General features: G+C 35.1%; 2 protein-coding genes across 2 annotated transcripts; one reads left to right on the forward strand and one right to left on the reverse strand.

Moving 5' to 3' along the window:
- The first annotated feature begins 511 nt into the window (after positions 1-511).
- Positions 512-2,861, forward strand: LOC108987425 (proteoglycan 4-like). The gene has a single exon (XM_018960342.2). The coding sequence runs from the start codon at positions 580-582 to the stop codon at positions 2,677-2,679; it is 2,100 nt and encodes a 699-aa protein (XP_018815887.2). The 5' UTR covers positions 512-579; the 3' UTR covers positions 2,680-2,861.
- Positions 2,862-5,593: 2,732 nt separating this feature from the next.
- Positions 5,594-7,502, reverse strand: LOC108987376 (protein PSK SIMULATOR 1-like). The gene has a single exon (XM_018960277.2). The coding sequence runs from the start codon at positions 7,231-7,233 to the stop codon at positions 5,824-5,826; it is 1,410 nt and encodes a 469-aa protein (XP_018815822.1). The 5' UTR covers positions 7,234-7,502; the 3' UTR covers positions 5,594-5,823.
- Between the last annotated feature and the right edge of the window lie 8,807 nt (positions 7,503-16,309).

Genomic DNA, 16,309 nt, shown 5'->3' on the forward strand with positions numbered 1-16,309 from the left:
TGTTTCCAGTTTGGGATTACGTTAAACCCCTTTGACCTTTCCTTTCTTGAATGTTCCAAAATGTCATTCTTTTACACTAAACTTTCTCATTCCTTCAATATTAAGCAAATAAAGAAAAATGAATTAAAAAAATAAAGAAAAACTAACAATTTTAATAAGTAAAAAAATAATAAAAATCATGTGAAAATTACACTTACTAATAGATTCTTGCTTGCTAGCACAAGTTCAAGTTAAAGTACATAGTTCACCAACATCCACTAGAAGGATCAAAATAGAATCACTAAGAAATGGAAAACCCCAAGGCAACTTAAACGAGATGCTAGACTTACCAGACAAGTTTGGAATCCCAGACATGTCTTTACCCCCTACGAAGGCAAAGAAGCAAGAGGAGAGTGCTAGTTTCAAGGCACAAAACAATGTAAAGCTCCCAAAAATTGTCTAAGGTATCAAATGCATACCTATATGTATATATATAGACAATCATATGCACTAAACATTTAATAATCACCTCTAAGCTTGGACACAACCAAACACCATCTACTTCTGATCTTAATCTAAGATCTTTTTTCCTTGATAGCTATGGCAGATCAAAGGCTACCATTCCGTTTTCGTCTCCCTTGGCAATCATTAACAAGTTCTCCACCTCCTCCCCCACGCCCTACTGCTGAATCACAACCCTCTCGGCCTGCACCTGAAATCCAAATGCCTGCTCAAGCTGCCACTGCTGTCCCCATTATGCGACCACCATTTAGGCCATACACAGGGACATCCCCAGCAGTACAGGCCCCCCCTCCTCCCCAGGCACAAGTACCACAAAGAACTGAACCCCAGCCATCAGAGCCAGTACCTCAATCCCGAGCTGGGGGCTCCGTGCCCTCGTCACCATCTCGCACATCTCAAATCCAACCAGCATCGGGGACATCCCTTAATCCGCCTTGGTCTCCATCTCGTAATTTTTTCTCTCAACCTACTGGCCTAAAGACATCACAACCAACTGGTGCAACTACATTACAACCCACTCCTGAGCCAGCACCTCAATCCAGTGCTGCGGGCTCTGTGCCCTCGTCACCATCTCGCACATCTCAAATCCAACCAGCATCGGGGACATCCCTTAATCCGCCTTGGTCTCCATCTCGTAATTTTTTCTCTCAACCTACTGGCCTAAAGACATCACAACCAACTAGTGCAACTACATTACAACCCACTCTTGAGCCAACACCTCAATCCCGTGCTGCGGGCTCCGTGCCCTCGTCACCATCTCGCACATCTCAAATCCAACCAACATCAGGGACATCCCTTAATCTGCCTTGGTCTCCATCTCGTAATTTGTTCTCTCAACCTACTGGCCTAAAGACATCACAATCAACTGGTGCAACTACATTACAACCCACTCCTGAGCCAGCACCTCAATCCCGTGCTGCGGGCTCCGTGCCCTCGTCACCATCTCGCACATCTCAAATCCAACCAGCATCGGGGACATCCCTTAATCCGCCTTGGTCTCCATCTCTTAATTTGTTATCTCAACCTACTAGCCTAAAGACATCACAACCAACTGGTGCAACTATATTACAATCCACAATTCAAGAAAGCTCTCAGCCTGCACCCACTGCCGCTCAGCCCCCATCTTCTCTCTCTGAGAAAGAACCAAAACCAGTGGTTTCCCAGAAACAAACCCCAATTGAAACCTCCTCTCAACTAGATGGAGTGGTGACACGGCCAAAAAAAGTTTTCCTAACTACTGATCAACCCCAAAAGTCAGATTCTGATGCCATCGGTGGTGATGCTAAGCCAAAGTCAGAGGAAGAGGAAAGGGAAGGAGAGAAGAAAGTAGTGCGAGGAATAACTGAAGAAAGAACAAGTGCTGCATTTCAAGCAAAAGAAAAGCCGAAGCCGGAGAAGGAAGAAACTTGTGACAGAAAGGAGGCAATATACTCCGCCAGTTCTAGTGCAAAACAGATCAACACTACAAGTTCAAACAATCCAAAAGATAGGAAAATATCAAGCAAATCAACCACACAAAAGCCGAGTACTGTTGTCTCCGACGGGGAACAGCTTCCACCGCATGAAGAGGTAAGGAAAGATATTTTTAAGTATCTTCAAAAGCTGACCACTAGCTATCCGATTGATGAAAAACCAGTCAGTGTCATAACCATAGCTGGTGGAAATGAAGGAGCATCAATGCACTTAGGCTTAGAGTCGGCTGAAAAAGAAGAAAAGGTCCACATTCAGCGAGGTTACAAGCTCAATCCAACTGAGGGCACTGAAGCTACTGCTGATGGAGAGGGGAGCTCCAAGGCTAAGAGATCCGAAAATCCAATCACAAAAGAAAACCCGCCATCAAGAACATACGTTAATAGCAACGTACAGAGTGTCAACAACTCGATGTTGTTTGACAATTCCATCACCGAAAGGAATCCTGGCATCCAGTTGGTTGTATCCAATGAACAAGAAGAACCGGTCAAATCAAGTGGTAAACCGGAGGCTCTTGAAACACGCAAGGCTGAATCCAATATCACCCCAGCCGAGAAGCTTACATATGAGCCAACCGTAGAAAGACGGGGCCTCGTGACAGGGCTTTTCGTGGAACCAATTCCAAGTGACTCGGACCCAGACAACGCTGGAAAGCCTCGACGTCATGGTTCCGAAACTGACAGTGGGGGGGGAGACGGACAAAGATAAAGTGATTGGGATACTCTGATCAAGTGCAATATTACGAACTTGTTAATATCTGCTTAAAGACAAAGAAATTAATATATTATATATGTCTATTCGATCGAGGATAATAAAAGTGCTGTTACATGCATAATGTAATAAGGATATTGCTATTAATTAAAAGTTCACCATGTCATGCTTTCTTTCTACTCTGTTTTAGCTCCTCATTTTGTTGTTAAACAAAATACGCATGCGCCTTAGTACTGTGATATATAATTAGCATCCTAACATCAATAATTAGATTTCTCTACATTAGACTAACCAAACCACTAACACTGAACATATGCGCTACAGTAAATTAAGCTTTCTAGTCATCTTTAACTAGATACTATTCACTCACTAAAATAATATTTTAATCATTTCTAACAATCATTATATTTTAATCTTATATCAGATGCGTGGGTTGTGAAGTTTTTGACCCATCATATATTATATACATAAATGTTACTTTCCATCTTTTTTATAATATCTTACATCTATTTCAAAATGTCTATACGTTATTTTAATGTCTATATTATATAATTATTTTGAAGTCTATATTATCCATTTCAATTTTGATAAATAGTCCGTCATTTTCTATCTTATTCTATTCCATTTTTCAAGAGCATGTAATATATTTCGCCTAGGTTTTGTGGCGTTGAATCCAATTTGAAGAAATATATGAAGTGTATTTGTAAAATATTAAAAAATAAAAATATAAAATATTATTAAAATATATAATATTATATTACTAATTTAATTTTAAAATGTCTTATCCAATGTGAATTAATTTAACCAAAGATTTTGACTAGCCAAAATTTGAAGTTCTAGTCCAAATTTAAACTTGGCAATGACTAGTGTAGTGGTTGGTATTCATATAGTTGGGCTCAAATCTAATATTATTTAGATACCTAAAGTTGGGCCGACGACAACTTTCCACTAATTAAAAGTTCACCATCTCGCTTTTGAAAGTCTGTTCTAATCTTTGGGTACAGTCCAACAATTAACTATACGTTGAAAGTTTTTGGACTCAATCATATGGGCCCTGATGGCTGAACGGGACTCGAGGCCTGTCCGGCCTTAATGGGCTTTACATTTCGAAACAACAATCTTACCTCAATATGGGCTTTGTTTTTAATTCGATATTTAAGAAATGCTCATAGGCTTTTACAGTGCACAAAAAAGGAAACCCTTCTTCTAAAAAAATTAGGTTTCCTTGTATTAATAAAGGCTTAAACTTTCTATAATTGCTTCCTTTTTTAATGGTTTTTATAATCCAATATATTAGGAATCGGAACTTATATATACCATATGAAATGATAGAAATAAATAAATTTAATTATTTATATTATATTCTTAACATAAATATCAAATAAATTTTAAACCAGCCGGCGATTCTTGCCCAGAAAGCAACTAAAAGACGTCATACGTACATGACTTAGTTTAATTAATTGGTTTAATTGTTCCGTAATTCGTTCTTGTTTTTCTTTGCGGTGGACCTGGAAAATCAAATCTATCTATTATACAAGAAAACAAAACATATCCCCATTTTTGAATCTTGATAAAGTATTTTACATATGCCTCAGTCAATCAAGAAGTACTGGACCGGTCAGGCCGAAAAAAAAAAATAAAAAAACACCCAGAGAATTACAAAGGAGCTAGCTAGGATTCATGAGATCATGTGTGTGTGTATATATATATGTGTGGGTCATGATCACTTCTCGTGTCTTCTATTATGATCTCTTCGATGTTACAGGAAATTAATTAATTGTTTGTAAAATGATGGTCACAAGGGCCCTAAAAGGATACAAAAGCAGAAAAAGCCAATCGTGAAACTTGGGTAAATGGGAAATGATATTTGTAGTCGTTAGTGTGTAAGTGCCGTACAGTCATTTTAAAAAAAATAAATAAATATGAGATTTACATGAAAAGAAATTAATTTTTTAATAGTGGATTCCATTATTTTTCAAAATGACTGTACAACATTTACACATTTCACGACTGTATTAGTATTACTTTGGATCAATAAGGCAGTACCGGCCTGTGATTTGTGATTATCTAATGAGCTGTATTGATAATTTGATATTTTTTAAAAAATACAAATAAAAAATAAAAAATATGCTATCAGTATAGCTTTTGGATGCCAAAAGCCAAGATGGACTGCCTTATATATATATTCTTAGCTAGGATTAATGAGTTTATATTTATATATAAAAAAAAAAAGGAACAGAAAAAGAGAAAAAAAAAATCTTGTCCATGATCTCAACGATTTTGAGCAGTTTTAGTTTAGTTTTTTCTATTATTTTCTTCGTGTTTCCAAGAACCAATTTATGAGTGTTTTTTTTTTTTTTTTTTTTTCTGTACCAAATTAACGCACCAACATGACTGAAGTGTCCTTAATGGAGAAGAAGGTCATCGATCAATGATGAAGAAATTAGGGGTTAAGTTAAGTGGCGTTGTCACATTGTAGGCAAATTTTAGCTAGTCTCCACTTTGGCACTTGCATTAATTATTTGAAAGAGAAATAGTGTCAGTCCATCCATCCATCATCATATATATAGAATAGATTTGAAAGATTCCCTTGAAAAATCACTAGTCTTGGCTACTAGGTGATCAAAAAGGGCCCACCATCTACCTCAACCCAACCACTCGAACTACATGATCGATCAAGCTGGTACTCATGAATCTGGATCGATCAAATTATATATCCAGGCCAGGGTGCTAACATACTATAATATATACATACATATATATATATATATATATATATATGATGATAACATCCAAGAGAGAGAAAAAAAAGAAAAAAGAGAGAGAGACCATGATTCATAAACAATAATGGCCAAATTCATCAGGAATAATTTCACATGACTGCCTATCAAAAAAATAAAATAAAATCACATGACGGAGAAAATATATTGTAATTGTTTGGATTACTCAAAATCATATGATGATCATTTACATGCATTTATAATTACCATATACAGAGATCGATCCGGGTTAGAAGCAAAACAAACCCTCAAAGATCATACTAAAACAAAATTTAAATCAAAATCAACCATGATGAAAATATTAGAGATAAAATTAGAACCAAAAAAGAAGAAAGATTAAAGGAAAACCATCACCGGCCCTTTAGCCGGAATTCTTCGCATTCAAGATCATCCCATTGAAGTTGGTGGATTCGAACAGGGCCTTAGCAGTCATCTCCCTCTCGAACTTCCAAATGTAGTTCAGTCCCACTAATAGCTCGGTAATGGCAGCCTCGGTCTTCTCCTTGTTAGCAAAAAACAGCGTCTGCAGAAGCATCACGTTCGTTTTGGGCACCAAAGTTTGCTGCTCAAAGCTCCTTTCACTTTGCCATTTTATCATATTATGTGCTAATGGTGACAACCAACCCAAGATCTTTCCCAAGGCCTCCCTCCACTCCCCAGCAAGAACCGGATCGCTCGCCGAAAACCCCGCGGATCCCTTCAACCTATCCCTCAGCATCGAACGTATACTGCTTGGTAACATTGCATAAAGATCATCCCTGGCATCCACACCGACCAATTGTGGTGACTTGATCATCTTTTCCATCACTATGATCAAATTCGAGTAGTGTAGGGCTAAAGCTGCGGCGCCTAGCGTAGTTGCTGGGGGCTTTAGGAGCTTGGAGTTGGACTCGAAAAACCCATCAGCCAAATCTTTCTTTTCCTCAAGTTCTGAGCTTTTCATTAAAGGCCCTGACACGAAAAGGCAAGAACTTGGGTTTTGATCGGAGGGGTGGACAGTGGCCGAAGCTGAGAGACTGCGAGTCAGAGACTCTGGACATATTCCTATACCGAAAACAAGTTTGATCCTTGCCAAGATAGTGAAAATAGACCGTGCAAGCAGGGAAACAACAGTATCAAAGCTTCGGTTCCATAGTGATCTCTCTTTAAGATACTTGATTTCCTGTCGTTGCCAGTAAATCTTCTGCTGAAGCTCAGAAATTGAAATTGATGATTCTTTTTCCTGACACTTGACTAACGATTTGTTTAACACACTTTCCATGACAGAAAGCTCGTCCACTTCTCTATGTAGCGTGGCCGTGAGAGTGACGTATCTGTCCATCTTCTTGATTCTAGCTTCCATTTCTTTCAAGCTTAAAACCCAACTATGAGGGTCGCGTCCCCAGTTGGCGAACTCATCGAACAAGCGCTCGAAGCACCGGAGACTCGGTTCCTCGCATTTCTTGCTTATTCTGGATACCGATTTGGCGACAAGTCTGAGATTCTCAGACAACTCCGCGCACGCGAGGCCGAGGAGGAAAGCTTCGTCGTTGGATACGATCTTGTGGACTCCCTCGAGAGAGATAGACTCGTTGCGGAGGCGGACAGTGTTCTTGTCCAAGAGGGATTGCCATAGGTGAAGGAGTTTGGACATGAGGCCAGCGATCTCAAAGGCTAGAACGCCGACGTTGGACCTCTTTATCAGTCTTGGGTTCGGTGCGGCGGGTCGCACCACCTCAAAACTGTTTGATATCGCCGTCTTTACCTTAATTAGCCAAGTTTCGAAGGCCATGATTAGATTGTATATGTGTGTATATGGCGAAGATTAACAATTAAACAAAAAAAAAAAAAAAAGAATTTTTCTAAGAAGGAGGAGGAACAAGAAGCTGGTATGGTTTCTTTTGATGCATATATGCGTTTGATCAGAGAGAAATAATAGGAGAGAGGCCGGACTTGCAGAGAGATAAGGATAAAAGAGGAGGTTGAAGATGCAGCAGGTGTTTAGGGTCTTAGGCTCGTGGGATGTTTGAGAGCGTTACAAACTTACACATATGGACTAATAAGAGAAACCTTTGAGAGAGAGAGAGAGAGAGAGAGAGATGCTCCACTCACATGCATTGCTAGCGTGTGATGGAAATTATAATTTGAGGGTATTTTGTCTTTTGTGATTGGAGATTCAGACGCCTATGAAGAGCGTAGAACATTCTAATTCAGAGCTCCATGTCATGTTTTTCGATGAAAATTATAATAATTTACCATCTGATCAGTAGGTAAGAGAGACTTTTCTCTGGGGTGTGTGGAATGTGGATGCATGAAAACACTTTCTTAGATGCTGTTTTTGTCTAAATTGAGGGCCACATCATCATTGGCATTTTCTCCTTTGATCTCTCTCTCTAAAAGATTGATTTTTTCTTGCTAATCTCAAGTATCATGTGCTGAAGCTTTCATCGGAGAGAAATTAAGTAATGATTCAACGAACTCCATTTGCTCATGTAAATGGCTTAAAAGGCCAGTCTTCATTGGTTGAAAGCTAGCTGACCCAATCTTCAACTCCATTTGACTTAATCCCCTAATTAGCTTGTACGTACCACGTCTACGAGCCTATATATAATTGTGATGATCTGGTGAATTCAATTAATATATTCAAGTATGTGGCAATTATGATCATATTCTGATCTCCTACTAAAATAGGGCATGCAGTTTATCAGATCGAACGACTGACCCTCTTAGGCCTAATTTCTGAAATCGATATACATATATCGCCATTATTCGATCGATCGTGGGATTTACACAAACATTAATATCGATCGAGTACTGATCTTTACGTAACCTAATTTAGAGATTTACGAAGATCAATTAATCAATTTACACTGCTAGCTTTTTCTAAGCTGAAATGAGACTGATCAGAAAGTTTAGACTACGTGCATCATGAAATGTGATTTGAGAAAAGAGGATTGCATGTATAATTTACCCTATAGTCTTTCTCTTTTCTGAGCGAAAAGTTTAGTATTTTACTCCATGCATGAGCGCTTTCATGATGTAATTCCTTAGCTAGCTATATCTATACTGCATGCATGCATGCCAACATGAGTACTATATAATATATCTGGCTATATATATTAATAATGCATGCATCAAGAAATATTACGAACTAGGCAGTCTATTAATTGATCAGTTTCTAAGCATTAATTGGTCCTAGTCAATCATGCCTTTATAACTGCCTACTGGTACATTATAATTAATATTACGAACTAACTAGGCTTCATTGACTACTATATATAATGATTGAAATCATATATGTTATTTCAAGTCTACCTAAAAAATAGAAAACCCGCACATGTTCGCAACTCCAAAGTTAGAAATTAGGCAGTTAGGTAGCAGATCATATTGCTAATTGAATGGACAAATTAAACCTCATGAGGGACGTTGACTTTGAAGAGACATCATGTGGAGGAGATATTGGTGCGAAGGCATATATAAATATATATATTAATACATATAATATATAATAAGGACAATATGTGCTATCTTTTTGGGTGGGAATAAAAAAGGAAAATCCACTAGTTTTACTCATTCATACCACATGGTTAGTGGGTACATGTTTGTTGGGTTGGTGGATTTTGGGGTTATCAATTTATAGTCAAGAGGTTGGGGGGGAACATGATCAGAACATGAGAGAGATTATATGTATATTTATATAATTTAACCCCTTCTGAAATTAGTGTGAGGATGAGGGGAGAGCTGGCTTCTACTTGATGATCTCCAAAGGTACTTTCTTTTTTACCAATTTGCCTTAGCTTTTGCCTACCAATGGAAGGGCAGTGGACGATTTCCTTGTTTATTTGTCGGAAAATGAATAGGCAGCCATGAGCCCCTCCTGCATTTCCATATCTTGATAAGAGTGCCTCAAAAACAATTCATGAGCAGGCTAAACTCATACCCCCCCGTTGTTTAATTTTCTTTCCCTGATCCTCATGTTAAAAATTAAATAAATAAATAAACCTGATCTTCCCAAGTTGGCTTCTTGTATTTACTAATTGAATATATATATATATATATATATATAGCGCCATACTAATTCATGCAGGAAGTCGATACTTTGATTGAGTCTTGGCATTGAATAAAGAGAAATACTTTAACCATAAAAAGATTACACAAAAATAATCATATAACGATGTAGCTTAATGTGATTCATCAGATTATAAAGTTACTAATTTTATAATTATAAAGTAGATCTAACGGATCAGATGAAACTACATCAGTTTGCGTGATTACTTTTGTATAATTCGTTTGTAGCTGTAGCAGTATTCTTGAATAAATTGCAGTGTGATTGCGCCCTTGCAAGCGTGTGATACAGGAAAAAAATCCAATAATGAATGAAAATTAGAAATTAAGAAAAATGAGTACTACTAAAACTGGTACGTACTGAGGAGGCGTACGTATGTTCCTCTATGCGTGTGTGTGTAAGACCATATGATATCGATCTGTCATTGTTGTAAATGAAATATCATGCACCAAAAAGTACTGCTAGTGTCATTTGCTAGAGCTCAATAATCGAAACATATAATTGAAATTAATTATATAGTAGCATTAAACTGATCTTTATATATATATAGTTGATGGATAATTTTGTTAACTGCAGTACGCTCTAAATTAAGGTCCCGGGATTTGCCGTAAATCAACAGCAAGATCGACAACATTAATGGTTAATCCGATGGCGAGCTCTTCAAGTATATTGTTGGAAAAGGAAGCCTCCCTACGTACAGTAGTAGTACTTGTGATAACTGTTTAGACAGGCTCAAACGGGGACATGATTTGTCACGCACCGAATGATCACTAGCTAAGTGTCAAAATGAAGATTCTGCAACGTAATATATATTAACGCGCGAGCTTGATCTAGATTTCGAAACTCTATAAATGTGATATTGTTCTTAATTTTAGTCAAACACTGGATCAATTGTAAAGAAAAGGGCTCTAGATTGTGATTTAGATCAAATAAATAATTAAGATAATGGTTTCGTAATGTCTTTTTCTCCGTATGCAATGTACCATGTACTCGATCCAAGCATGCATGCAGCACGATCATTTGAAAATTGAAATGGCCGTCCAGTGACTTACTATATTAATTAATATATGAACGATTCGATTCCTAACCTGGAATTAATTAAAATAGATAGACTTTACTAACAACGATGCTAATTAAATGCATGTACTCCGACATGATTATCTTTACGACGATTAATGTTTTATAATTAGTTACTAGATATATATAATTCTGTGTAATAGGATCGATCATTTTATTTATATACATATACATGATATGAAACATATTGTCTCACGGGTGTATGTTTCATGTTCCAAATACATTAATTGGAGATCATATGTTGCGTTTACATGACAATTACGTCTCAACGATCGCATCAAATATTCTAGACAAAATAAATAAATAAATAATAAAACAAAAGTACGTACGTACCACCGGTAGTACTACTGCTTCAATTAATTTAATTGTAGGTAAAAAGTTAAAGATTCAGTAGTACTTATATATATATATATATATATATTCCATTTTGAGAGCAAGCAGGTAGGTTTAGGGTGCTGATCGATTAGAAATTAGCTAAAGGGTTCCGAATTTCATGATGCTGGGAATTAAGCAAGTTAACTGTGGGAAAAAAAAAAACCCTACATGAGATGGACCAATTAAAAAGTCGTTGTTGATTATAATCAAGTATCGGGCGCATGCATGCGGACCAATCTGATTTCATGGGTGGCTGGGCGTGCTGGCTAGCTCCCGTGCTGCCACGCTCTTCAATCAGTACTCGAGAAGAAATCATGATGCATGCATGAAGTAAGTAGCTAGGGTTTTGATATTGGTCAGAACCCAGCTGACTGATCATCATCATGATCTGATGGCACTATATATATATATATATATATATATATATATATATGCATCCATTAATCTTAGTGGGTGATGATGCCACTTCTTGCTAACATAGTCTTCCACACTTTCGACTCCTATCTATATATATATATATATATATATATATATATATAGTACATGTCATTAATGGATATCAGTACTACAGTGTCGATGGAATCACTGTTGAGAAAGTGATGCACTCGTCATGCTGGTGTAGGAAGGAATATTAATTATGTGTGTGTGCATGTGTGGAGGCATGCATATATATATATTTTTATATATATATAAGGGTTGATCAAGAACTTAATTATGGATAATATGCAAGCTAGCTAGCTGCTAGGCCATGCATCTAGCAAATCTTTGGTCCACTGATATTCTTTTTCAAGGTCAAAATTGGCCGCTCTCTCTTGATGAATGTCTCCCATGCCACAACTTTATAAGGTGAATATGTCAACATATTGCACCATCTTTAGTTTTGGCATTTAAATATTTAGATTGCTGATCAAACGGTGATTTCATGTTTTATATATAGGTTACAGCTAGGATGATCAACGACATATATATATATATACATATATAAATTGGTAGCTTGACTTCTGGTCCGAAATCCACCTATATATATATATATAGCTAGGATATATAGGGCATATATGCAATATATATATACACACACACTGGCATGCACACAGTCATATAATGACGTTATTAATATATTTTTTATCATTTGACCAGTTTAGTAGCAAGGAAATTAAGTTATAGATCACTTACTATTTTTTTTAAGAATATTTCAATGTACACTCCTTTCTGGCCTGTTCCTCCTCACGATAATCTGAGCTTGTTAAAGCATTTTTATTGGATTAGCTAAAAGCTAAATCTAATGAGAATTTAGCTATTAGGTCAATAAATTGCTCAGATTGAATTAGCTATATTCTAAATATTTGGAATATAGCTACAGTAATATCCAAACTAATTTCTAAATTTGGAACACACTATTCATTCATCAAATCTTTTTTATATTATTTATTTCTCTCTCCTTTTAATATTAATTATTTATCTCTCTATTTTAAATGACAATTGAAAAAATATAATTAGAATACAATTACAAATTAATATATAATATTATAAATAGTAAAATATGATAAAATAAAAAAAATTTATAATTAAAAAAATTAAAAAAATTTCAAAATTTTAATTACTCATTACTATATAATGAATAAATGGATAATTCAATTTGAAATTTGATGTGAATAGTCAAAATTAAATTCATCTTATATTATTTTATTGTCATATAATGAAAAAATGACTATTCCAATGTAGAGATTTATAAAAATGAAATAGCTAAAAGTTAAATTCATCTTACATTCATCAAAAATGTACTTTAATTTAGCTATTCCAATGAGAGTGCTCTTATAAGATCAAAATTATAACAATTCGTACGAGGGTAATTACCTTAATAAATTGAATATTACCATAATGCCGCACGTCGTACCATTTGCCTACTATATATATATGCTTAATTACGTACGTAAGAAAGAAGTACTTCATCATGATGAGAAATGAAAAAAAATTAAGGGTTTGGGTGGTAAGGTAAAATTACGACTAGCTAGGAGTTCTTACTAGATATATATCCCATTATTATTTACTTTATTTGTCACTTCTATGTTGCACTTAAACCATGGCTCCTGATCTATATAATATTTCAATCTTTTATCTATATATCTGAATAAGTGCTTTTTCACGTTGGAATTTTGAAAAAGTGGCCACTCCACTAAGGGAACGACTAGGATTCGAAATCTTCACCTATATATATATATATATATATATATATATATTGCATACAAGGGATATAGAAAATTACTAGATATGCATATCATCATGTGAAGGTGGCTGAGGAGACATGATCTTCATCCAAAGATTACCCCGAAGTAGGAATTAGCTAACCGCGAAGGGGGAAGAAACAGCAAAAGAGTTATAAATCAAGACCCTAGCTTCTCATATTTTCTTTTGGATCATGATCATTCTGTGCATAAAAAAGCATATATGGATCGACATTATCAACTCATATCTAATCGAAGATCGATCCAGCTCGCTTGTACGAAAATGTGAAAAGATGGTACAAATGGCCAGTACTGTGCATGATCGACAATACCCACCTTTTTTTTTTTTTCTCAATCTCACAGATTGTTACTTTGCTTGCTTTTAAAAAAGCTTAGAAGAAATTAATACATTCATCTGCATGTGGGCTGCATTCGCTAGCGACACTGACTGGCTTGATATAATTCCAGCCTATTAATCGGCCTCTTTCTAAAGAGGTCGTGAAATCAACCAGAAAAGAAAAGGAACTCATGAACTGTGAGAGTCTCGACGTATAGTGGGACAAAGCCAGCCACTTCGCCGAAATGGAGGAATCTGGCAGAGTTTCTCAAACGTGGCTTAATTTCGACCCATATGCAATGGATTTGAAGAAATGAAAGGCTCTGTTTTCATGTCAAAGCATATATATAATATTCCACCCACTGATTTTTGCCTCTCTCTCTCTCTCTCTCTCTCTCTGATCTATTGATCTTGATGGCGACCTCAGTGTGCAATTACTAAGATCCCACTACCAAGTAGAACTGCAATATTGCTTTTGGAAATTTAAGAGTCCTCGGTTTGTAGATTGTCTAATTAAAGTGTGTTTTTGTAGCATAAGATACAATTAAAAATTGAATAAACAGAGGAAATTAATTATATAATAATATATATGCGCATGATGAAGAGGGAACACTCCATGACCTCTCATTTATCAAATGTGGAGGGTTTTGTTCCACTTTTGTTAGACATTCCGTAAAGAAAAATGGACCCAAAACGAAAACACTTTAGAAACATCCCTAATGAAGATGATGGCTCTCTAGCTATCCACCTTGCCCTATTGATGAACTGTGCTCACGTGTTTCATCATCATTGTACGTACGTGGTAGACCAAATTATTCTATCACACGCACGTGCATGAGGCCCCGGGACATGCCCGATGTTGTAGGCCTGCCGCCTGCATGCATGAAGGATATATAAATTTATATAAAGACCTTAATTCATCCGTCCAAAATAACCAAAAAGAAAAAAAATATATATATATATATTTTTTTCATGTAAAAGATTAATGGATGATCGAACTTGATTTGTTAATTTGAAAATTGAATTTACGTACGCTTTATATAGAGTACTGATCACAAACCTCGAAGGAATCGATCGGATACATGATTAAGAAGGTCCCAAATATTAATGATCTCTATAATATATAAATTGTAAAGTTAAATGATGAGATGACATGTTTTATGTGATTTTGACTTAAATTGCATTGGATTCATGCTATTAGTGACATGGAATAATTCATCCCTAGCAAAAAAGAAAGGAGCTAGATATAATATAATATATATTGAAAAGGCCAAAGTAATCATTATAGGGTTTTTTTTTATGTAAAAAAAAAATTATAGGGTTTTTTTTTATTATTATTAATCTTGTTGGGATGGAAGACAAAAGACATAATCATTTATAGCTCAGACGGTATATAAATTAATTAATCATTTACTTGTTAACAGAATTATACAAATACCAAATGATAATATATAGAACAAGAAAGTCTAGAACAACCATATATATATAATTGTCTTTGAACTTGTATATATTTTTTTTAATGGGTGATCAGGTTCAAAGATGGGAGGCTCAATACTAGTAATAGTGTCTAAGAGTGAATTAGTTATATATCCTATAATTAATAGTCAAACTGATATGCCTGATAATCACATATTTTACGTTTTGTCTATTCCACTCAAAATCTAATCTCACATTAGATTATTAATTTAAAGTACTCTATATAATAATAAAATATTATTAATTTAATATTTTTATTTTTATTTTTATCAAATTTATTTTTATCATATTTTACAGTTCTATAAGTAGTTATATATAATTAATTTGTAATCAAATAAAATATATATGTGTTAAGTTTCATAATTTCTAACCTACACTTTTCCGATAATTTTATATTTAATAATATTGTAACGGTTATCTAGTACTTCACTCTAATTAAATTATTATTTTTACTTCTATTTTCAATGGTCATTTAACAATACTAATATATAAAATTCGTTGATTGCAATTATATAAAATTTCATATAAATGTCGTTGGACAGGATAAAATAACGGGAAAAGAGAGAAAATTGCAGGGGAAATAAAAAAGAAACCAAGGGAACAAAGTGAGTATGTCGTTGTACAGGATCAAATAATATTAACCAAGTGCATGGTTTGATCTTGCGTAGTACTGTGCTGGCTAAATATGATCCCCATGCAAGAACTAGTTACTGTAGCTCAAAATTCTTATAACCCAACGATTCTTAATTCAATATTACATGCTCATTTTAAGTGGTATATATATATATATATATTAAGCGTATTGTATTTGATTAAGCCAATGTCATTTATATAAATTACACATTTATATATATTATATAAATTTAATCATTTATATATATTATTTCGACAGACTGAAACCTTATGTATGGATATAAATTACACATTTGAACTACTTTAAATGCAAAAAAATGAATCTAAGATATATATGTGTATGTAAATTTATTATATGTAAATGCATGGACCTGCAGATTAGTACTTGTCTTAAGATATGAAGATACTTGTAAGCTCATTTTGTTCGAATATTGGCAGCTTGTGACGTAAAAATGTCTCTAACAACAATAGAAAGACCCTTTACAGCCATTTCTGATTAAAGCGTGTTTGCGACAATTTTACAAATCATAGGAATGATATATATGCATAGATTCAGAGGATTTAGGTGTGTTCGTTTTACCATACCCATCTACGGCCAAGCCCAGCAGGTAACGACAGTTTAGAAAAGAAATAGTACCAAAATTATATTATAAAAACAGAACAAGACATCAAGATAAAAAAA

Source organism: Juglans regia, chromosome 1, assembly GCF_001411555.2.
Source record: "Juglans regia cultivar Chandler chromosome 1, Walnut 2.0, whole genome shotgun sequence".
In the NCBI taxonomy this organism is placed as follows: Eukaryota; Viridiplantae; Streptophyta; class Magnoliopsida; order Fagales; family Juglandaceae; genus Juglans; species Juglans regia.

Coding starts and splice junctions, on each gene's coding strand:
- LOC108987376 (XM_018960277.2), bottom strand. CDS start 7,233: ATGGCCTTCGAAACTTGGCTAATTAAGGTAAAGACGGCGATATCAAAC.
- LOC108987425 (XM_018960342.2), top strand. CDS start 580: ATGGCAGATCAAAGGCTACCATTCCGTTTTCGTCTCCCTTGGCAATCA.